Here is a 25,158-nt window from a genome sequence, read left to right as displayed (position 1 = left end):
AATGTGTCTTTTCAATGTAGGTACTATTCTTAAAAAATATTATATTTTATGAAAATAAATTGTCTCGGATATAAGTTGATTTATGTGTATGCTCATCTAATTTTACTTAAAAAGACAATTAGAACGTTGTTCTTTACTACTGAATTGATTATTGTGACACTAAACTAAACTACGAATGAATAACAGATTCACTGTTTTTTTTCTTATAAATATAAATGCATACATTTTCTAGTACTTCTCGACGGCACGCTTCGGAGCTGATTCTTTTGTCGTCAAAGAAAAATCGTTTTTTTTTAGCTGTTTGAAATTGACTGGCTGCTTTGAATATGACATCAGGCGGTGCAAGGTAATAGCGTAATTTTATTTATTTATGCACGCGTTGTATACTCAGGAATCTAGTATTCACAGTCAAGCTTTAAGGGATTTTAATATTACTAATCTTTTCAATTTGATTAAAATAATTTGATGTACAGTCAGAGTAAGAAAACCTTCGTCAGTTTTCAAATTCATTCCTTTATCAAGTCATAAACTCTTAGTACCTTTTGAAACTAAAGCACTAAACAGACAACTGCATATAAAATTAAACTAACATAGTATGATAACTTGGTTCAAAATAGTGTAACATCTTTGGACTACGTCTAGTGTCATATAAACATGAAACCTTTTTAATGACCTAATAAGTCATTACAGGGTTTAAATTAGATGATATCTTCTACTGAATTGTCAAAGTCTGTCAGTGTCATATATTTTCTTGCAAAATCTTGCAATTCTACAACAATTACAATAAAACGCTTGTAATATTATTCGACCGTTGTTTTGAGTGACGGTTAATGTAATGACGTGACTTGTGATGAGTGATTCCATCGGCGCCGGCAAGTGGTGGTGATTCCTTGGCCTGCAAAAGCGGCGGATATACCCTATCGAAAATCTATGGGGTTTGATGGGGTGCAGCGGTGGATAAATAATAACGATAGAACCAAAGCAGCTGTCGTAGAACATTGCCGAAGTGTTTGGGAGAGCTTCAGAGGAACCGACATATGCTCTCGCCTTGTTGGATCAATGCGACAGCAACTACAAGCTGTGATTTATACGAATGGCGGATATACTCGTTTTTAATAAAATAAATAAGATTTGTTTAAATGAATAAATTTTACCATAATTACTATTTATTTTAACTATTTATTTACTACTTCCGTCCTGCGGGTGAAACCCGCGTTCCCGAAAGATTTTATGTTTTCCCGGGATAAAAAGTGTCCAATATGTTATTCCAGTACATATTCTACCTGTGTGCAAAATTTTATCCAAATCCGTTCAGTAATTTTTACGTGAAAGAGTAACAAACATACCTCAGAGAATACGCCAGATCCAGACACACAAACTTTCGCGTTTATAATATTAAGTAGGAAGTAGGATTACTACTATGCAGAGTGCATAGTAGTAATTTTATAAGAGACAAGACAATGTCCTAATCTCAAGGGCTATGAGGTTTCGTGAAAAGTTGGTAATTCTCATCCCGATTGACGGCTTCTTATTATTATTATAGCTTTTAAACGCTATTATTCTCTTTGCTAGATGTGACTTATAATGACATTGCAACGCTATATGTCATACTCAATCGGTAAAGCAGGTTATCGCTCATACTGAGCACACGAAAATAGATCTTAAGGTGACGAACCTTTTCTTACCCCGACTGTACTTACTATAAAATATATTTTTTTTTGGTTTCGCTAGAACCGTCTCCCAAAAAATCCTGGGTCCTGGGAAAATCACGTAAATTGGAGGAAATAGCTCGAAAACATCCTAATTGCCGTTCTACTCAGATCTTCCTGTCTGTAACAGTCAACTCAAGGCCATCAATGCATCCACGTGCCCAGAACACGTCTTTCTTCCGTACGTCAGTTGTACGTACTGCCGTCGCAATTTGGACCGTGATGGTGTCACAGGGGGAGGCTTAGGAGGATAGTGACGAACATCCCTTCTTATGGATCTATTCTAAATAACATATATTATCTTTATTTGAAATAATTTATAAAGACAAATTACAGTACATTCCACATGAGTTAAATAATATTGACGCATTCAACCGCGTGTGGTCTTTTCATAAACACATAATATTTTTAAATAATGTTTTACGGCTCAAGCGTGTAGTAGGCATTCATTTCTGTCAAAAACTATTTCTTGGCACAAACGATTTGTTTTTTAAATATTAAAAAGACAGTTAAACGCCTCTCTGGCGTAGTTTTTAGTGTCCGTGCCAATTGAAGCATTGATGATTTTTCAATATGAGATCATTATTATTTGAATAAATAAGCGAAATTCGTTCAATTACTGTAACCATTTCACAGATAACTCGTGAATATTTCTACATCTCACTCCATAGAGTATAAAAACAGCTTTGTTTTAAATTATTCCTTAATCTAATGTGTAATATATTAAGAAAGATATTTAGGTACAACTAATTCATATTTATAAATTAAAAGTAACATTTTCGAACACACATAATATTTTATTAAAAAACTTGAAATAAACGTAACAAAAATTTAGCTTGATTTATTAGGAACACGATATTATTTAGTCATACTAAATTATTTTAAAAAACATATAATGTATATCAACAGAAATTTAAATACGAGAACATCTGATAAAAATGTCTATGCAAACGGGTACATTGAACTCAATGTGAATATGTGCATGCATTCTCTGCTAAGTATATCTATTGTTGACAATGCACTGAATGTATACAGAAGACAAAAGAAGTAAGTGCCCCTTGATACTACGTATCGCGAGATTAAGGTTGAAATGAGAAAGACACTAATTGTCCAGACGGTGACACGGAAGAGAACTAAATTAGTCACGATTTTGGTGGTCTACAACAGCAAGGCAGCCAGTGGGTAGACACAGGTATGTGATAATTGAGGAGACTCAATTGTAGTTTTATATGATCTCATAATAAGCTAGAAAAATAGGATACTCAGTCGTATGTGGTCATAACTATTATACTTATAATCATAATGAATAGATATTTTTTATTATGAGGCAGTTTCGATGCTAACAAGTAGTACTGGTTTTGGCGGAAAATTAGCAGACAAAATATGTGATAAACTAAAAAGACAATACAGACAACTCCATGGAAATGATCATATATTATGAATGGACATTTTAAATTTACTAATGAATGTCTGGTATATATTGTAATTACTATAATGCTTCTTTACAATTAACCAATACGACACGCACCCTGCTTCGTCTAATATGTTAAAGGTAAAATACCAGAAAGCTCCACCCATTTACCAACGACAATTGTACAAAGTTTCAATTCTATCAGATAAACGAAACATTAGCCCATAGAATACGTATAACAAATAGAGATAAATTAGTATTGTATTTAATTGTAGCATTTAATTTTGTAGGGCTTAAACCAATTTTGAATGAAACATTAATAACTTAGTCAAGCCACACTAATATGTACATATAAATGTACAAATGGTAATACATTTTACCATTAGTACCATTCAGGTTCAACGTACAATACCAAAAAAGAAAAATCAAAAATATTTATATATATATAACCTTCTTTGTCATCGCGAAATGTCAAAACAGAATGGATCGATCATTGTTTATAAGTCGCCTTGGCAACTGTTATAAAGTTGCATGTTGTGCTGTAAAAGTAATGGATTAAAATAATTTTTGATGAAGCCTTAAACAGATCAATAAGGGAAAGGTAATTCAAGCGGATCACGCGATATGGCCGACTCTAAGGTAAGGTTAACGTTTTTCCCCTTTCAACTTAATTAATGTGACTTACGTGACATGCGACTACCTTCTGTATACCGAACCACTCCCCTAAGTGTACTAGATCTTTATCCTTATTAAAATAAAGGTGAAAATGCTATAAATTCATAATTCCCAACGAGACTGTACAGTAAATTTCCATTTATAGAATACTATTTACCAGTTCATATATCTTGAATGTTTTATAACTGCACCTGTTTCTGTGTAATTATTTAACCATTTTATAACGATGAGTAGTTGAAAAATTAAATTGATAATTACTTAAAACATTAGCTAGAATTATATTATAAAAATAATATTTTTCTTTACTTTAAAATGAATACCTAGAGATTAAAAATGCTATATTATTAGATATAATAATCGGGAATTTTTATTCTAACCATATACTGTTATATTGCTTTATATAATACTGTTTATTAAATGTTGTTTTAAAACAGGAATCATCAAAAGCAACTAAGAGTAAAAAAGGAAAGAAAGAAGTTAGCGGTGATAGCTCAAGTGCATCGAGTGGTTTGTATAAAATAACTACAGAAAATAGTTTCTCCCCCTTCTTTAGGGTTCCGTATATCCAATAGTAACTATTATAAGATCACTCTCGTGTCATTTCAAAGCATTTTTATCCGAACCTTCTAGACGAAAACAGTTGAATTATTGTAGATACTTACAAAGAACTTTGTGACCAGATTTATGTATTTAAATTTTACTAATTTATAAATCAATTCAATTTTATTCAAGTAAACTTCACAATGAAGCGTTTTTGAATCGTCGATATTAAAATACTACCACCTTACCATAGTATGTATATCAGCTTTTATGGAAGACTTTTGTATATTCTTCTGTATAAACATTATATTATCATAAATATATTGGGAAGCAGCCGTTAATGCACCTATTTCTTTAAATTTTTCGCGTAATGATGTCCTAGAACTAATATTGTAAATAGTTCTTTTCTGCAGAATAAATACTATTTCAATATCTGCTGCATTGCCCCATAACAACATTCCATATGACATAAGACTGTGAAAATTACTAAAATAAACTAGTCTAGCAATACTTATGTCCGTGAGTTTGCTTATTGTTTTTATTGCATAAATGGCACTACTTAGTTTCCCTGCTAGGGCATACAAATATAAATATATAAAACTACTGAACCTTTAAGTAAAAAAAGAGTCTAATTCGTAGTTTTGCAGAAAATCATAAATGAAAATCCTAAATATATGTTTTACCACAGAAAATAGGGAGAAACCATCTCTAAGCGGGTCCAACTTTTCTTTGCCTTTTTTATTATGAAACCAAGCTAAAACTCGCGATTCACCGTCGTGGAATACGTTTTAATTTTCTCTTGAGCTTTACTTGCATTTTTATAAACCTCTTAAACGATGAAGGAAAACAGATAAATGTTTATGAATGCACTTGTTTATACAATTGCTTATAATATAAGAACTAACAAACTGACCTGTTTCTTATAATAGTATTATTAGATAGTAAATTAAATATATGTTCAAGCATAAAACCGAACCGTTGAGATAAACGTCAACATTTAACGTTGAGTATTGAGTAGTATCTGCGCGACTGAGATTTGCTCTGCTCTAATAAATAAAAAGTTTAAAAAATGTATTTTTATTGTGGATACTAAAAGGAAAACCTTTTCTTAATAGAATATTTGAACCATATCGTTAGTACCGTTTTTGAAATACTCGAAATGAATTTATGTATACACAACCACAATTGCTCGTTTAATGTTATAATATATTAAATTATAAAATGTGTATATGAAATAAAATATTACTTAAAGCAGACTTCTCTGTAAATTATTTTTCTCAAGAGAATAATGCAATTAAGGAAGCTTTCTGTACTTGTCTACGGCGATTACAATGTGTTTATAATTTAGGTTGATTTACGGAACAATTAACAAAGAACAGGTGTTTATAACATTCTTTTCTGAATTAACGTTTCGTCTAAAATGAGTTCACAAGCCGTTAATTATAATTTCGTTTTCGTAATATAGAAAATTAAAAAAATATCCCTCAAAGGAACGACTTTTTCAGTGAATTGAATTAAAAAAAATCTAAATTTGATTTCTCGAAAAATATTCAAATGCGGGAAAAAACCTTTCGAAGAAATTGGTCTTCCTTCCAAAATATCAAAACGAAGCTGTGTCCTAAATTTAATGACGAAATTCCGTTTCCAGTTTTCAGAACTTTTTCATACATAAACATTACACGGTTACTATGATAGGTTAAATACGATTTACAAGAGATTAAGTTTATTCTATAAAAATCTGATAATTCAAGGTTATTTATGTTCATAAGTGACTTTATAGAATATATTCTAAAAAATTGCGATTATTTTTTAAATAAAAAAACAAACATAATAGCTTCTGGGATTTTTATCTATATATGTTATTAAAAGCTGACGTTATGTAATCTAAAAAACATTAAAGGGCATTAGTGTATCCAGCTCTGTTTGATCTGTTATAGTTTGTTTTATATTACAAACTTTTATTTAAGTAACCGAAGAAAATATTGACGATGAATCGTGCGGTCAAATTGGACAAGGCGTTGGTACAGCGGCCATTTCTATCAACCGAGATGAATATTTACAAGCTTATCGAGATCTGATGTTTGACCGCAGCCAATTGCAAATAAAGAATAATTTACTTCACCGCCGTCTTGCTGAATATTACAAGTAAGGAATTAAATAAGAATACAAAATCTTGACGTTTAGAGTAGAGTTAAAATATTTCAATTGAAATGTTATAAAAATAATAATATATATTTTGACACAAATCTCACCTGACTGGCTATCTATGTTAAAATTGAGGAGTGTGAAATTCCGTAAAGTGACAGCAAAGTATAATATAATTCAAAAATGTAATAAAAAAGATTTACCCTATCTTAATTCCAGATAAACAATTTTATTGATTGCTTGATTTATACCAATCACTTATTACCGACTTTAGATATTTAATTGTTTTAATAAACCGGAAATATACAATATTGTAATAAATCACAAAAACTATATCCTACAAATATTTTAGTTTCTCTATTGATTCGTTCCGCTTAGATTGAAATATTTATTTTGGTTAATGATATGGTTTTTATTTAGACTCGAAATTTAACTTGTAATAAAAGTCGGAAAACCAGTCATTCGTTTTGCTAGATACAGAGCAAGAAAGGTGTGCTGACAAATAAATAATTATAACATAAAATTAGTAATTGTGAAAAATAAATTATTTGCAGTTTGTGTGACTAAGATAATAAGAGAAGGCACAATAGAGAATCAGTTAAAAAGTTCAACGCTTTTACTTTAACTTTTAATTTATTTTTCTATACGTGGTACATTTTTTTTTATATTATGAAATGTTTACTCAGTCAATTTAACATTTCAGAAAGAGAAAACTTGATCACGTCTTGAAGCCTTTAGAAAACGCACCACATTTGGAGGAAAAATATCAGCAGAAATTGTTTGCATTTCAAGAATTGAAAGAAAAGGAAGAAATAGAAATTACTGACGTATGTTTTCAATTACTTTTCTATTAGATATTTTATTTGCCTATAATGTGAAAATACTAATATTTACAGATAAAATCAAAATTACATATTGTTCAAGTTAAATATGCAAATAAACTAGAGCATGCTGAGAACAGTTTCAAGGCTCTTCAGTCCTATGAACGTAGTACTGGTACAGGCCTTATATATTCTAAAAAAGGCAAACCAATTGCAGATAAGGTAAATTTGAATACAACAATTAAATTACCATTTTTTTCCAAGTGATTGACACCTGGATACTATGACCTAAATAGTTAATTTTTGTCGTAATGGTATAATACTAGGTAAGTATCATTTTCATGTTAACGATAAGTAATCAACTGGTTGCAATTGGATTGCGACCAAATGGGATTGCTTAACGTGGTTTTAAGCTAAGATGACAGCACTATCAACTATTTATAAACTATCACTATAATGTTTTATAGTGCTGGTGCACCTTATTATATTATAAAATTTTAGTTTTGCAAATTAGATTTTAATAGTTTCTTAAAATATATGTATTTCTAAAAACTCCATTTTTGCCAATATGAGTATACATGTCTAAAAATTGTATTTTTAAATTCAGCCTTTTAACAGAAGGAACAAATCGGTCATATAAAAAATCTTGGTTTGTAAAAATGCTAATCTGAACACATACTGAAGCACATACTCAAGCTGGCTATAATTTACTTATATATAATATATATATAATACTAGCTTCTACCCGCGACTACGTCCGCGTAGATTTCGGATTTGTGACAGGATTGCGTATCTCAAACGGAAATCAAAATAACCCATAAAGATACAAAATATATATTTTTTAAATAAATAGAAGTAAGAAGATGATTTTTTTAAACTTTGCGAAAATTATGAAAACTTAATAACACTATACAGATCATGGATGTGATGTAAATAGTTATATTATGACTTGATTTTTGATTTTGTAAACTTATTTACCGACAATTTTTTTCTTTACATATAATTAAGGAGTAAATCGACCGAATCTGAAGGTGTACATTCAATATTTTTTGAAAACTCAAAGCTTATTATATTTTTATATGTTTAAAAGCGGTCGCCTGCGGCTCCGCCCGCGTAGTATCAGTTACAGCTGCAAAAAGCCTACCCAAGAAAAACACGGTTAGCAAAATGATTCCCAGGTCAATTCACAGACACCGACACTAACATCGACGACGCAGTCATTGTCCGCAGGCTGCATAGATTGTCTTTATGTCGATGTTAAAGTTATTAATGATGAAAATATTGAAATGTAATTAATACTAAGTTTTCACTTCTGCCGGCAGTCCCGGAGTGCAAGCCGTTGTTTTAGGATAGATAACTAAAGCTATTATTGTAGAGCTTCTCTATAAACAACATTTGATGTTAAATTATTTTCAAGTAACAAAATATACTGATGGTCGGGAGCCCCGACACGTGATAGGTCAACGTAAAGTTGCCCATGCGTAAAACATTATTTTCGTAAATCAATTCCTACTAATTTGAATGTTTGGCCCTGGGAATTTTTTATCGTTAGTGCGAAAGAAATTTTTACTGGAAATTGGAGCCTTTTGAAGGGTATAGGCAAAGCAGTAGGAATCATGTGTATTCTTGGTATATGAGCTAATTCACCAGCTGCAGGGCCGGTGATAATCTTCGCTACTATTAAATTATCTTTTAGCTCCTTTATAAGAAGTCTCGTGCCATTACACATGTTGGGGGGCCTTAAATTTCTGAGAAGCATTATCGGCGTGCCAACTTTTAACGACAGTTCATGACGTGGTAACCCAGCGGGGTTAAGAGATTTTAAAAATTCCTGGGGGTAATGCACTGTGTCCTCGATGTTAGTGACGGTGTCTATGGATTTATAGCACTTAACTTCACCCGGTACTTTCTGCATAATTAAATTGTTTATTTCGTTGACTGTTTCATTCCTGCGAGAAATTATTTTGATAAGGATTAATAGCATTAGTAAAATAAATGTTTTTACACCTTGTATAAATAACGAAACGAAAAACCCAAATATCTTACGGAACCTTATTTTTTCCAAAATAAAATTTAGCCTATATTACTGGTGGATAATGTAGCTTTTGATGATTTTGATGAGATCGGTCCAGTAGTTTTTGAGCCTATTCATTACAACCAAACAAACAAAGATTTCCTCTTTATAATATTAGTATAGATATATAATTTACTTATGTTCGATATTAATTTGATGTCCTTATTTCTTCTGGAAAGATCCTCAAATGATTGTACCTAAAGAGCCAATGTTATGTTTGAGTAATAGCTGTCTTATATACTACAATTATTCCAGAAATTTTATTTTGAGTGGCCATGGTAGTGTATTTCGATGAAGTTTTATTTTTAAATTTAATTTATTTTAACTTTATTTTCAAGATATAATACAACTCAACATATACTAACTTATGCTGACGATTTGCAGATTTACTTTATTAGATACCGTACACTATAAATTAGTTCCAGTATTAATAATATACTAAACTTGAACAATTCATATTAATTAAAAGCCAACCCTGTCATTATGGTTGATGGCTTCAAGCTAATTTGTTCTTTAGAATTTGCACTGTTATTTCCTGGTGGAATACCCTAACAACTTTATGGTGAATTTTTACTCGTAAATGTATCCAAATCCGTTTTCAATTACAAATATAAATACACTGCTTAAATGTTAACAAAAAATAAACAACAACAGAAACATATTAAAGAACAGATTGCTTTTGTTCTCGTAAGTCGAATTTATTTTCTTTCAGACTGTTGAACGGTTTCTAACTTTACAAAGGCGCAAAAGCGAGCAAGCATCGGCTCTTTGCCTTCGATATATCAGAGCGAGGAACGCTGTAAATGAATTAGATTTTATTGTACGTAAATTAGAAATGATCGCCCCGGGGCTCAATGTAGCTCAATATGAACAGCTTTATATTGACAAGCAAAATTATTTATCAAAAATAGAAGGTAATAACTAACTATCAATACTTAATTAATAATTTATTGTTATTAGAATATTATTTATCTATAATTTATAAACTAAAAATGACATTTAGATATTACAAAATCTTGAATGAGTATTTCTTTAATGTATATAAATATAATAAAAAATATTTATTATTTTTCTAGAGCGTGAAGATGAACTTATTAAAAATCGAGTCAATTGTACTGAACATAATCAAATGCTAGCACACATAAGAGAGAAAATGCATCATACCGATGAAGTCATTGATTTTACTGAGTGTGATTTTGGAGATGCAGAAATTGAACTAACTAGGGCAAGAGAACAATTGGGCGAAGTTAAGGTATCTTATCTATTATAACATAATCGTAATGTAAACAATTTAATTGGCATACACTTAAAATATGCGGATCGTCCACAAAGTAAAGTTGTAATGTTATTTTTTTTATTAATTTCACATTATTGAGTTAAACGAATTTGAAGAGGGTTGCCGACAAAAGCAATCTAAAACTTTGTTAGAAAGACAACATACATTTCAATTACAATACATAAAATATATACTTTTCTCTTTTACAAAGCTAGAGGCATTTACAGGCTATATTAAAACGATAAATCGCTTAATATAATTTATATTACAAATAAATTTCTTAACTAAGTATTGTTAACTAATATTTATTCACAGAGCAAACGCGATCATCTTCGTTGGGACCTGGAAAGCGAGCGAATAAAAGCCGGCTTACTAACCAAAAAGGATTTGTTGCGTGATTTCCAAGACGCTACCGACGAGGTAAACATTTGACATGCTTCATATATATTAGAGGCTCGATTTGAAACTCTAGTTTACAAACCGTTTAGGTATTACGTCTCATGAATAAGAAATCGGATAGAATTTGAAATAAAAATTTGTAACTACCGAAGGAAACGATCAATGCTTTGTTTATGTTTAGCCTATTTTCTGATGTTATATAACATGAACCTATTAATATACAAATATGTCGCGTTGAAATCATATTTGGCAAACAATAGCCGTAAAATAGTGTTACCAAATCATCTGTACCAAATTTCTGGACGATTCTGTTCAAATAATCAGCATCTTTTGAGTCGTTAACACAATACAAATATAATTGTATCAATTGTGTTTTCATTCATATCGGTTTAATATTATATTAATATAATTATTGCTTATATTTATTTTATATTTTTAATACATATTGTGCAATATGACAGTGCATGGTGAGACTACCTGTAATTAGGAGAACTTTTGTCTAAACAATTTTGAAATGTATTTATTTTTTATTTTAATGAAATAATATAAAGTATCTTTATTCGTGTTCAGTTGGTTTTCCTAATGAAAGTATAATAAAATAAAATGTGGTTTTGCAAATCTTCATATTTATTACAAATATATATTTTGATAGGTCGTAAGACTTAAGGAAAAAAAGAAACTGCTCCAAGCTCAAATAGCTGAAACCACGAAGCAATTAAGAGAAGCCAGAACGCGTATGCAAATAAACCAATCCTCAAAAGCTGAAAGTAGCAACGAATCAGATTTCTTACTTTGAGAAAATATGTTTATATAATTTAAAATATAACTTCACGTTACCATGTTTGGGAAATTTTATTGAATTAAAATATATATTTTTCATAAGATAAATATGGTATTTATCTCCAATGTCGTATTTAATCGCTTATACCGCAATAAACGCCGTGTACAATTATTAATTGTTAATAATAATTTGCATAGACGTTGTCTGCCATGTTTATAACTAAAATCTTCTACAAAACACGCTTAATCTTCTGTTATATGTTTTCTGTTCATTTATTTCGTGGTTTTCTATTAGGTGATACAAAACAAGATCTTAATTATTCATAGAGATTTGAATAAAGAAACAAAATCATAAAAGAAATCAAGCCCCTGTTATAATTAAACAGCAATTTTGTCTAACGGAATGTTTTGCTCTTTGTTTTAAAATATACTTAATTCACTTAATGAAAAAAAATGTAAACATGAATAAAAATATCTAACATTTTAAATTTTAAAATAACATGAATATCAATTTATAACGAATAGTATTCCTTTAAATGAAAACTATTGATTTCTGTTTCTAAAAGTTACATGAGAAAAGTATGCCTTATTATATAACGAAAATTAAGAAATCTCTTTTGGTTGTTTTTTAATTAATTCAACGTCTTGAGAATTTGATGCTTCATCGCTTGTAAGAGAACCATGTTTCCATCCAGGTGGATAGCCAAACTGTCTGACGTCATCCCACCATATCTGATCTACTTCCATCCAGATGCAATACACGATGTTTGTTCCGACGAGCATTACAAAACAAACCCAAAATGCTATTCGCCACTGTATCAAGGTCGACTGAAATGGAAAAATTTATTTTTTTAAGTTTTTAATATAAGATTGATTATTGTATTAAGGAGTCAGCTTATTTGTTTTATGGTGATGAAACCCTGCTGATAGGTGGTTATGTCCCATGTGCTTGTAGTTACACTGGCTCGCTCAACCTTTAAATCTGATGAGTGGGTGGTACCTACCCGGCCCTACTACCAAGTGAATTATATTCAAAAGATGTAGTTTATTTATATTAATAGTTACTTTCCATGAAAATTAAAGATAGGATCTTCGGTTCGAATATCTATTAGCTAGAACATATTTTTAAGCCCAATTATTTTACGATACAGAATATAAGAAAAAATAAAAAAAAAGTATCTTTAAAAGTGTTTACTTACATCAGGCGTTAAAAGTCCAATCAAATACGGCGTTATCATTCCGGCAAATGTGGACGCAGTATTTATAAACGATGTTAGGCTTCCTGAATAGTTAGGCGCCATATCCAATGTATTTACCTATTAATATGATATATTTTATAAAAAAAAATGGCCGTGGAAACATTTACGCAATCATATATTATCTTAATGGTTGAACCATGTTATTTATTTATTGGAAAAGTTACACCAGCAACTTATCACTAAGCACTTAGAATTAATATCTGACTTGGGTAACATACAAAGTGATACGTCTTTAAAGGTGTAAACAACATTATATAACAGATTTTTACTAAGTGAGACCTTTTTATACTTATAATTTTTTTTCTATTACGGGTCCCATATCACTCCATAATATGCAATGTCAATAGCCAATTCCAATCGCAGAAAGATTAGAGATTAATAAATTTAAGATTTATGATTAACTCAGCACTACAAACAGTTCAACACTACAAAGAATTCTTGATTGATATCATAACACAACACAATTCCAATTTAATTTTACTTCCGAAAATCTGTTAACAACTTCACCAACATGAAAAATACTATTTTTCACGAATTCATAACGAACATCATAGATTATTTAAGATCTCAAATGATCCTTTTCCGTTACATACTCCTCCTGTGATTAGAACATTGGATACCCGGCAATGCAAGAAGGAATAGAACCTTAAAACATCATCAATAATTGAATCTAAGATCTTATGACCCTTCTTCTAAAGATTACTCCGTCTCATTCATATAAATTAATGATAATATTATAGGTTAACGATTAACTACAGACAAATTTATATTACAAGATATATAAATCAAACAAAACCCATTTTTACCTTCATGCCGCTGTAGTATGCACCCATAAGTCCCATTGACATAATGAAGTAGATTATAGCTGCGTTTCGATCACATCCAGAATATGAAGCTAGGATAATGCATATCGCTGGACCAGTCGCAGCTAAAAATGAGATATATTTAGAAAATTAAAATAGAATCTTAGTAAATAACCTGTTCATCGAAATTTTTTTCGTGTATTTTAGGTATGAATCAAATTTGATTAATAAACTATCAGGTATTCGCTTACACAATAACGGTCTGAATTCTGACAAAATAAAATAAGGAACGTATACAAACATATTAACAATTTATGATATTAGTAACATAATGGTTTTCTAAGCTTAAGTCTGGAATATTTAGGTAGTCAAACGAAATTCTATTTTCATTCTTATATTGAAGATAAGACTAAAATTATTTTCGATCAAATCTTCAGGATCCGCTAAAAATTCCTTTTCTGTATAAACATTACATTTTATCATCATAATTTTAAATTCGTTTGTATCATTTATTTCGTCTTCTGATCACTAATTGATCTATTCATTTGTGTAAAAAATGTCTTTGCTCATCTTAAACTTGCTCCTTATAGGTATTACACGTTTGCCAGGCGTTTTATCTCTGTAATTTTTCATTTGTTCTTCTATCCTACAGATGTCACTCAGACCAAGAATGTTTCAATTAATATTATTATAGTTGTAAGATTCTTAAGACTAAAGGACTTTAGAACAAAGGTAAGTGTATAAAGTAAGATTATTTTTATGTCATTTTTAAATCCAGTTTCTTCATGATTCTTATTGTGATTAGTGGTCGTATAACTGATATTTGTAGATAGGTAGAAACAACCGATATATTTATTAAAAGTTATAGTATTTAATGATTTATAGATGTATTGATTTTTCTTCGTGGCTTCGTCGAATCGACAACGCAGTTTTGAAAATCTCGTAATATATTTTGCATGCGACGTCGTTCCGGGTTGAGCTTACGTGTAATTTTCATCAGATCAATCGCCCGTGAGACAACCAAGATAGCAGTTCTTACCTGATTAGGCTGTGAGACCCATTCCAGGGCCGTGACTTTTTTGCTTTAATGTGCTCATACAATTCATTATATTTATCATTTTATGTAAGATATTAAAATGATGATAACAAATATCGTTTTCCATTCGAGATAGTATCTTAAATATTTCATTCAACCATTTATCAGTTATAAAACTAAAATGATAGAGATTATGTTTGTAGTTCTACAGTGTACTACAAATCCTTATGTGGTGAATACAGATTTGATGATGATCACTAATATCCTAATTCTTAGATTATCACTATGTTTATAATGATTGTTTGTTTCAATAAATAAAGTATAAAATCACTTTAAATAAATCAATCCATGTTTTGCATGAAAATATGGTTTCAATTAAAGGGAAAATAAATAAATACGTGGTATCTGTTCATTTAAGCAAAGTAAACCTACTGTGAAATTATTGTTATTTAGATTAATGTAAAGCAATATTTATTTCATGAAACTTTAGATACTGCTGTAGTTGAAACTACGAAGGTTATTATTAAACGTGTTGTAGGGCTGTTGCAACATCTGCGTCTACGATACAATCTTATTGCCTTTTGATTTAATTCACAAGTCAAGGATACAGATGTTACAGTTTATGGCACTTTGTTGTTGTTCATCCAGAAAAAAAAACCACATATATTTTGACATAACACCATGCGGCGCTTAACAAAAGTTTAATTTTATAACATACGGAAATTAAAATTGAAAAAGACATTATAAAAGATCATTTGATTTAAAACCTTTTAAATTAATAATGTAATCCACTGACAAAATAAAAAAAATATTTGAGTCGATTATATTTTAGATTATCTATCTATCTACTTAACTAACAAGTCTAGATATTCGCTTATGTATCGTGGCATTTTTGATATAACAGTGACAAGGATTAAGAATATAAAAAGAAATACATTACGATATAGAGATAGATACAGGTGCGCCGATTTGTCTGAAAATCAAGCATTTCCCCTTTTTAGCTCTTTGACGTCACAAGAGCATTTCCGTGTTGAAAACGTATATAAAGCCAAAAGTCAAGTCTATTCTACTCTTGCTAAGCTGACTTTATCAAAGTATATCGAGAACCCAACAAAGTATATACTATTGTTACGGACCGAATCTTATTATCAGTCGTGTTAATCCGTTTTCGTTTTATTTTCGTGAAAATATTTGCAATATTACAACCACAATAATGTTACGTATATCTTATTTTCTCGATCACGAAACATCGATGAATGTTAATTAAAAAAATAAATGATTTAAATTGTAGTGAAATATAAAAAAAATACTCACCTATAGTTGTGTATATTCTTCTAGCAGTTTTTACGCTATGCCATTTTTTTCTTATGCTAAAGTCACAAATAATACCAAAAATAGAAGCACATATCGTCATAGCCATAAAAGGTAAGCCGGTGAGAATGCCAGTGGTCGCAATATTGAACTTTAAAACATCATGCGTATATTTTGGGAGATCCGAAACTATCGTATATAGACCCCAATCGTGTCCCACCTTGAAAACAAAATCTTTGCTTTTTTGTTGTTTGTATATACCTAATGTTTTTGAACGATGAATATGACGACCTCCGTGGTCGAGTAGTGTGTACACCGGTTTTCATGGGGACTCCGAGGTCCCGGGTTCGACTCCCGGCCGAATTGATGTAGAAAAAGTTCATTAGTTTTCTACGTTGTCTTGGGTCTGGGTATTTGTGGTACCGTCGTTACTTCTGATTCTCCATAATTAATAAAACAAGTACTTTAGCTACTTACATTGGGATCAGAGTAACGTATGTGATTTTGTCCAATATTTATTTATTTATTATATTCATATGAATTTGATGCGATGATTTGACTTTCAGATAAATGAAAAGAAACACAAAATTCACAGGTAAGTGAAGAGTGACTGTAAAATGTATATTTTATAACTCTCCAATTAGAAGCATTAAACATTCCTATCATCACCAACGCTCCATCGACCTTGGCAACTAAGACGTTAATATGGTCCCTTTGCCTTTAGTTACATCACTTCACTCGCCTTTTCAACCGGAATACAACAAAACTAACTATTTAGTGGTACTATATCGGTATGTACAACCAAGTAAAATGTTGAAATTTATTCCTTGGTAAAAAAAAATTATATATCACATTAAATAAAACTTATTGGTAGGTACTTACATTAGCTACTAGCAAGACCCATGCAGGAGGTGATCTTATAATAGCTTTCCACGGTACTGGATCTCTTTTATTAATATTTTTAGCCCTCGTCACGGTTTCGTTTAAATAATCTAATTCCTTTTTGGAAATGAATGGGTGTGTATTTGGTTCACTGTAGCACAGAAAGCTCTGGAATGGTCGTTAATTGTAACAAGTAATAATTACTCAAATATGATTTGATTAATCAGTGCAAAGTATTTTTAAGACTTACCCAGAGTATAAACCAAAATATACCGAAACCGCCGAAGAAGTAGAACACATATGCCCAATCTCTGCCATTAGCTAATAACAATCCGGACATGCTTGACCCGAAGATGTTACCAATTTGCCCCCCTCCAAAAATGATAGCAGATATGAATGCTCGTTCATGGGGTGGTATCCATCGCGCCATCATGTACGATAAGCCAGGCATCGTTGGGCCCTATAATCCAAATTCAATATATAATATTTCCATAAATGTCTTGAAATAAATGTGTAACATACAAAACTATACCTCTCCCATTCCTTCTACAATACGAAGAATAAATAACCAAGTTGATCCACCCATTCGCGTTACAATTGGAGTTAAGAAAGTAAACAAAGCTGTGCTAAGTAAACCAAATCCTAATACCCATTTACCCCCAAACTTTTGGGCTAAATATCCTCCTAAAACTTGTGTCGTTGCATAACCATAATAAAATCCACTTAAAAGAAGACCCTGTGTCATTTCATCCCATTCAAATATAGCATACTGCAAATTAAAGATATACAAGTATAAAATACGTAGATGTTTAAAATAATTTAATTATTTTATTATCATTCTTCAATTGCTTACTGGATTTGTTACAACAGTTGTATTGTTGCTTATACCATCACTAGGACATGCATCGGGATCTAAATTTTCTCTTCCATTGTATTTGTGTTTCACCATTTGTGTAATAGCCATGTTTAAGGTTACACGCATAGTAAATGCATTGCATATACCAATCAATCCTACAATCGCAAATACGTAACGTTGAGGAATCAAACAACCTGTGAAGTACAGACCATTATTTACAGTAAATGATAATGACTTCATTTTGGATGTAACATTTACCTACCAATATAAATGTTCTTATTGATAAAGATTTTAATCTTTCTTTATATTTCTCTCTGATTTTGTCAAATATGTTCTACTTACATGATCTTAGTAATTTAATAATTGTTGAATCTTTTTTTATGAATTTTTCTGCGTCACTATTTAATATCAAGACTTCACCTTTTTCCATTTTCAATTCCTCCATGTTCATTATTAATATTTAGATGTAATAAAATGTCATGAACTGATTTACACATTTATTTTTTAAGATACTTAGTTCAACGGCACTTAATTTATCACTGAATTGAAACTATTATCGTTCACCCTGACTGAAATGACGAAGGCAAAAATTCATTTCAGAGTGGAAAGATGTAACCGATATCACTATCACTGGTGTAATCAATTGTTTAATTAAGCTGAAAAACAAGAATTGTCATATGATTATGTATTTACTACCTACTTTTCAACTATAAATTTAACTATTAGGCAAATTGTTTTCATTTCATCGAGTATGTGTTACGTCATGTTTGTATTTATGTGTGATCAAAATTTTACTTTTGATGAATCTTAGTCCTACCCAAGTTATATATTGTTGATAGAATAGTAATGAAAATTAACTTTTCTGAATATTTGTTCAGGAACTATTATACCAATTTTCAAATTTTGTGCAAATCCTGGTATATTTTCTACCACCAAACGACAGTACGAGAATCGATTTCTTATTATTCTTATGGTAATTAATATAATAATATTAAGTCCCAAAAGTGCGAAAGTTTTATTTTTAGGAGTTTTTATACTTAGGCGGTAATTCCTTTTAGTAAGTTTGGTAAGCACAGTAATTGTTTTTAATACATTTTTTATTCAATATATGAATATTTCATGTCAGCTTTTATGTAATTTTAGAGAGCACTATATAATATTTTATATATTATACTGATTGTAGGTATCTTTTGTAATTTTGAACAAAATATTTTCATAACGATCAGTTTTTCTAGAGCAAACGTTATAAATCTTCGTTCGTCTGGCACTGCAAATCGTAAAAAGTAAACCACTTAATATGTAACAGTTTTTATTTTTTTTATTTTGAACAAATATAATTCGTAATTAAAAAAAAAATCATCGTTATGAATAAGCTAAATGTTATAGCACCGTTTTACTGGAATTCATTGTTATGTCTATACATGACAAAGTGATATTATTTGAATAATATTTACTGTGATACTCTTGTGCTCAATTGTTTTCAGCTATCATTGAAATAATAATAAATTGGGGAATTAAAACTCCTGTTAAAATTAAAAAGCAATTCTTCTTTAGCAGTGTCTAAATATATTGCAATAAAAGTTTAGGGAATAAAGTATTTTATACTAGTACAATACTAACAAATTACATACATAGTATGGAGCACATTACTATGTTTTCTATTTATTTGTCACATTTAATGAATTAATATTGAACATTATAATATTATTATTAATATAAAGTGTAATATTGAAGAAAATTTTAGGTTTCACAAGAAGAAAGGTAATATATGTTTGTGAACATGTTATTTAAATCGTTCTAATAAAATAATATATGACTTTTTTTTTCATCCTCATTTATTTTATTTTCTTATAAAAATCTCTTACTAATTACATAATGAAAATTTAAGGTAAGCTTTTCAATGGTTTTTCAATCAATTCGACGTCTTGAGATTTTTTTTCCTCTTTGTTAGTAAGAGAACCGTGTTTCCAGCCTGGTGGATACCCAAACTGTCTGACGTCATCCCACCATATCTGTTCTCCTTCCATCCAGATACAGTACACTATGTTTGTCCCTACAAGCATTCCAAAGCAAACCCAGAATGCTGTTCGCCATTGTACCAAAGTTGACTAAAATAAAAAACATTAAATCAATTATAAATAAATAATTATAGCTTCTCATTTTAGTTAGTTTAGGCCGATCAATTAAATATTTTTTCAAAGACGTTATGTCCCATGTGCCTTCTATTAAGGTTCACTGAATTTCTCAAAAAACGCTGCAGTAGAAAGTACAGTACAAGTTCTGTTTGTCAGTAAAATAGCTGGTGATTAAGTGTTTTTTTAACGGGTGCGAGCAAAGCCCTACACCACAGAAAATAATTAATAATATAATAATAATGTTTATTTTTATTCGTAAAGACAGATATTCGATAATTAAAATATTGATATTTATATCTAAAGAGATTGTTCATCCACATCATAGTCTAAAATGAGCGAAGAGTTGGTGTCTGAGTTAAGAATGAGAATATCTTTGTCACCATTAAACATTTTCATTTGAAAACTAAAAGAAAATCTCTCTGATTTTAAAACAAGCATTATCACTTACATCAGGAGTCAAGAGTCCGATCAAATACGGTGTTATTATGCCGGCAATTGTGGATGCTGTGTATATAAAGGACGTCAAACTCGCTGCATAATTAGGTGCCAGATCCAAAGTATTTACCTATGAATAGTATATATTATTGAATAGAACTGCAACGAATATTAAATCACTATTTGGCTGAATATGGAAATTCGGATATGCTTAAAAAGTTCGTCATGCGACTTTTCTTAATGCTGACTATGAATATGACTATTTCGAGACAACTTATTATATTATGAAGCGTAGCAGAAGTTAATTAAATGTATGTACATACATACATATGTTATGGTAGACAAGAATCAAATTTAGCGTATATTTCGATATTCAATCTGAAGTCGAATATACAACACAACACTAAGATATTAAAAAATAAACAGAAATAAATAAAAGGAAATAATTTTTGAACGAAATGTTTTTAGAGAAAAACAAACTTCAGAAACCTAATATAGAAAACGAAGTTCTTTGACGCGGCTGTGAGCCGCGTAAAAGAACTTAGTTTTCGTTTTCGTAAAGTGAATTAGCAGAAATCGTCACTTCAGACAAAAGCGTTATGCCTCTCCAGACAACCATTCCATCTCTGTCATGTTCTCTCTGTCTCTTTCTATTTTATACTGTTTTATATAATATTATTCTAAAAATGATATTATTTTAATTAAAAGATTATAATTGTCATTTATTTTTTCTCAAACTTTGTTAATTCATTTCAATGTATCTGTAATTTAAAAATAGCAAAAGCAACTTCATTCCACCCACGTGCCAATGTAAGTTCAGATATGAGAACTGTTTCTAATCCTATCGTGTTTCTTTTAGAATCGCACTACAGGTGTCCAACGATAACGTTCTTTTTTCGCGTCACATAAATACGTTATATTATATTCAATACAACTTTAAAACTAAACGTAAATATGCTGTACGTGAAAACATCGTCTATCAAAATCCGTTAAATCTATAAATCTATAGAGCGTCTCATAAAATAAACACACCTAGATTAATTGAGGATTAATTTACCTTCATACCGCTGTAATAAGCACCCATAAGTCCCATGGAAATAACGAAATAGACCATAGCTGCATTGCGATTGCAACCAGAATATGAAGCTAGAAGAATGCATATTGCTGGACCAGTCGCAGCTGAATATGAAAGAAATTTATAACATCAATATAAATTCTTAGTAAATAATTTAATTTATAATTTAGCAAATCACAATCAAATTTTCTTCGCGTAAAACATCTGAATCGACTTTTACTAGAAAGTTATCAATTGTTCTTTCCTCTATTATATATATTCTTTATTTATTTATAAAATTGTTTGGAGGACAGGCAAATGCACCAACTGATGGTAAGTGTTCACCACTGCCGATAGACATTGGCGCGGTATGAAATTCTAACCATTCCTCATAACGCCAATGCCTCGGTTGAGCCGAGATGGCCCAGTGGTTAGAACATGTGCATCTTCTCCTATGTTTTCAGGTTCAAACCCAGGCAAGTACCTCTGAATTTTCATGTGCTTAATTTGTGTTTATAATTCATCTCGTGCTCGGCGGCGAAGAAAAACATCGTGAGGAAACATGCATGTGTCTAATTTCAACGAAATTCTGCCACATGTGTATTCCACCAACCCGCATTAGTGCAGCGTGGTGGAATATGTTCCAAACCTTCTCCTCAAAGGGAGAGAAGGCCTTAGCCCAGGGTAATAATTGTGACTGTTCTTAATTACACGACTCGCTCACCCTTAAAAACGGAAAACAACAATACGAAACATAGCAATTTTGCGGTAGAATATATTATGATGAGTGGGTGCTACCTACCCAGCAGGGCTTGCAAAACATACTTAACAATAATTAAAATATATTGATAATATTATATGTATTTATATTACTCTGATGGTCTTAAAAATATGATTATTTAAATATAAAAACGAATGCCTACTTACTTGTATACATTATGATCTTGTGCTTTTAAAACACATTTGATTATATAAACTCACCTATAGTTGTATATATTTTTCTTGCCGTTTTCACGCTATGCCATTGTTTCCTGATACCGAAATCACAAATAAACCCAAAACCGAAAGCGCAAGTCGACATCGCCATAAAAGGCAAGCCGGTTAGAAGGCCGGTGGTCGCAATATTGAATTTTAAAACATCGTGCGTATATTTTGGGAGATCTGTTACAATTGTGAAAAGACCCCAATCGTGTCCCACCTAGTAAAATCATTTTAAAATAAGAAAGATATTTATGTCAAATATGTTTGCTGCAGTCTAGACTTTGATATGAAAAAATACAGCGTAAATGTTTTATAGTAATAAGCAAGGAATATCATTGGACTGAGATACAATTATAATTTTGAATGGTTGGCTTTTTCTTTAACTCAGAAGTCAACTATAAAAACCTACATTAGCCACAAGCAAAGCCCATGCAGGTGGTGATCTTATAATAGCTTTCCATGGTATTGGATCTCTTTTATTAATTTGATTTGTTATCTTCACAGTTCTGTTTAAATAATCTAATTCTTTGATAGAAATAAACGGATGTGTCTTTGGTTCACTGTAGCACAGCACGCTCTGAAATATTGATAAAATATTAATTTAATACAAAAAACGCCGTCGGCAATAATGTTTTCTGATTTATCTTACCCAGAGTGTAAACCAAAATAGACCAAAACCGCCGAAGAAGTAGAACACATAAGCCCAATCTTTGCCATTAGCTAATAACAATCCTGATACGATTGAGCCGAATATATTACCGATTTGCCCCCCTCCAAAAATGACAGCAGATAGAAATGCTCGTTCATGGGACGGTATCCAACGAGCCATCATATAAGACATCGCAGGCATTGTTGGACCCTATAATTATAATCAAGTAGTAAATCATATTTTAATAATTAAATTAAAAAAAAATTGTATATAAAAATATACCTCTCCCATTCCCACTATAATACGAAGAATAAAGAGCGAAGTTGATCCACCCATTCGTGTTATAATCGGAGTTAAAAAAGTAAAGAATGCCGTGCTGAGAAGACCAAATCCTAATACCCATTTACCCCCGAACTTTTGTGCTAAATATCCTCCTAATATCTGTGTTGAAGAATAACCATAATAGAAACCACTTAAAAGAAGACCCTGTGTTTTTTCGTTCCACTCAAACATAGCGTGCTGAAAGAGAAAAAAAAAATAATCAATGGCAAACAAAAACAATTTTGATTAGGTCAAAAATTTTTAATTTAAAAATACATATCTCTCATCATACTTACTGGGTTTAGAACAGCAGTTGTGTTAAAAATTATTGTATCGCTTGGGCATGCATCAGGGTCGAAATGTTCTTTACCAAAATGTCTTTGTTTGACCATTTGTGTAATAGCCATGTTCAAAGTTACACGCATAGTAAATGCATTGCATAAACCGATCAATCCCACAATCGCGAATACGTAACGTTGAGGAATCACACTACCTATGGATTGTAGATAATTATTTACTATTAACATGAACTAATAAAGGTTATGAAAATGGATGTAGATGGATATAGAGGTAGGGGACGACCCAAGAAACGATGGATGGATTGTGTGAAAGACGATATGGTTAGAAAGAATGTTACTAGTGAGATGACGTCCGACAGAGAAGTATGGAAGATGAAGACATGCTGCGCCGACACCGAGTAAAATTGGGATAAGGGCAGGAGGATGATGATAACATGAACTAATATAGCTTTGACTAAATCGTTTTACATATTATATCTTATGTTTGAATATAAATAAAGCCGAAGTTTGCTTATTTTCTTTTGATTTTTGAGAATTACTTACATGATCTTAAGAATGTAATAATTGACAAGTCTTGCTTTCGTTCTGTCCTTGTTTCCCTACTGTTCAATAAGTCGTCTCTGGTCGCTATTGATTCTTCCATATTTTTTATATCATACGTATTATCCTTTCAGTAGACACCACTATACAAATACTCAAAGTTCATTTGCTATTCAACGATTTTATTAAATTGAATTGAAACTTTATCTTTCGAACAGAACGAATAGACTGAAGAAAAAATATTTCATAGTTGTAAGATGTCACCGATATCATTATCATCTGTGTAATCAATTGTTTAATTAGCCAGCGAGTCAGTTATTTATGTTCATAAGACTGATAATAATTTTAACTATTAATATTATAGTTTATTTATTTAAGTTTAATATTTAAGGTAGACATTGTACAAATACGAGATGCAGTAGAGTGAATCGATAAACTCCAAGCTTCGAAAATAAGAAAAAGCCTCTTGATATCACTTGTTTTTAATATTTTAAGTGAGACATGAAAACTACATGATGCAGTTGTTGGCTTAACCACCAATTAAATAGACAACTTCACACCTAATCTTATTTTAAAATTTACACTTTATATTATTACAAATTTATATTGTGAATTTTAAAAATGTGAGTGAATGATAAAACTATTAAGAAATTATAATAATAATATATTTTTTTTTATAAATCAGTAGATTATTTTTATTATATTGTAATTAATTAATTGAATGTAATTAAAAACTATTTTTATATACGCCACATAAGAACACATAT

The 25,158-nt window shown here is 30.6% G+C and overlaps 4 protein-coding genes across 4 annotated transcripts in view; 1 reads left to right on the top strand and 3 right to left on the bottom strand.

The window, feature by feature from the left end:
- Positions 1 to 3,630: 3,630 nt before the first annotated feature.
- Positions 3,631 to 11,891, top strand: LOC113395106 (uncharacterized). The gene is made up of 9 exons (XM_026632668.2): positions 3,631 to 3,759; positions 4,230 to 4,302; positions 6,303 to 6,480; positions 7,184 to 7,307; positions 7,377 to 7,523; positions 10,088 to 10,289; positions 10,452 to 10,627; positions 10,967 to 11,071; positions 11,703 to 11,891. Exons 1-9 carry the CDS (start codon positions 3,745 to 3,747, stop codon positions 11,844 to 11,846), a joined length of 1,164 nt encoding a protein of 387 aa, XP_026488453.2. The 5' UTR covers positions 3,631 to 3,744; the 3' UTR covers positions 11,847 to 11,891.
- Positions 11,892 to 12,390: 499 nt separating this feature from the next.
- Positions 12,391 to 18,481, bottom strand: LOC113395107 (putative inorganic phosphate cotransporter). The gene is made up of 9 exons (XM_026632669.2): positions 18,320 to 18,481; positions 17,975 to 18,171; positions 17,654 to 17,890; positions 17,372 to 17,581; positions 17,122 to 17,289; positions 16,243 to 16,459; positions 13,896 to 14,017; positions 13,030 to 13,146; positions 12,391 to 12,658 (listed from the first exon to the last, which is right to left on the bottom strand). Exons 1-9 carry the CDS (start codon positions 18,426 to 18,428, stop codon positions 12,434 to 12,436), a joined length of 1,602 nt encoding a protein of 533 aa, XP_026488454.2. The 5' UTR covers positions 18,429 to 18,481; the 3' UTR covers positions 12,391 to 12,433.
- A 1,317-nt stretch (positions 18,482 to 19,798) lies between these two features.
- LOC135193436 (putative inorganic phosphate cotransporter) lies at positions 19,799 to 24,529 on the bottom strand. The gene is made up of 9 exons (XM_064215878.1): positions 24,395 to 24,529; positions 23,849 to 24,045; positions 23,514 to 23,750; positions 23,232 to 23,441; positions 22,992 to 23,159; positions 22,583 to 22,799; positions 21,605 to 21,726; positions 20,561 to 20,677; positions 19,799 to 20,085 (listed from the first exon to the last, which is right to left on the bottom strand). The coding sequence occupies exons 1-9, from the start codon at positions 24,492 to 24,494 to the stop codon at positions 19,861 to 19,863; spliced, it is 1,593 nt and encodes a 530-aa protein (XP_064071948.1). The 5' UTR covers positions 24,495 to 24,529; the 3' UTR covers positions 19,799 to 19,860.
- LOC113395103 (putative inorganic phosphate cotransporter) overlaps positions 19,799 to 25,158 on the bottom strand; it is a 63,740-nt gene continuing 58,380 nt past the window's right edge. The window contains exon 11 of the mRNA XM_064215877.1: positions 19,799 to 19,837. The gene's annotated coding sequence lies outside the window, so the exon portion shown is untranslated. The remainder of the gene's footprint in view (positions 19,838 to 25,158) is intronic.

This window comes from Vanessa tameamea, chromosome 9 (genome assembly GCF_037043105.1).
Source record: "Vanessa tameamea isolate UH-Manoa-2023 chromosome 9, ilVanTame1 primary haplotype, whole genome shotgun sequence".
NCBI lineage: Eukaryota > Metazoa > Arthropoda > Insecta > Lepidoptera > Nymphalidae > Vanessa > Vanessa tameamea.
Note: the sequence above shows the minus strand (reverse complement) of the source record. Positions and strands in the feature narration are given on the sequence as shown.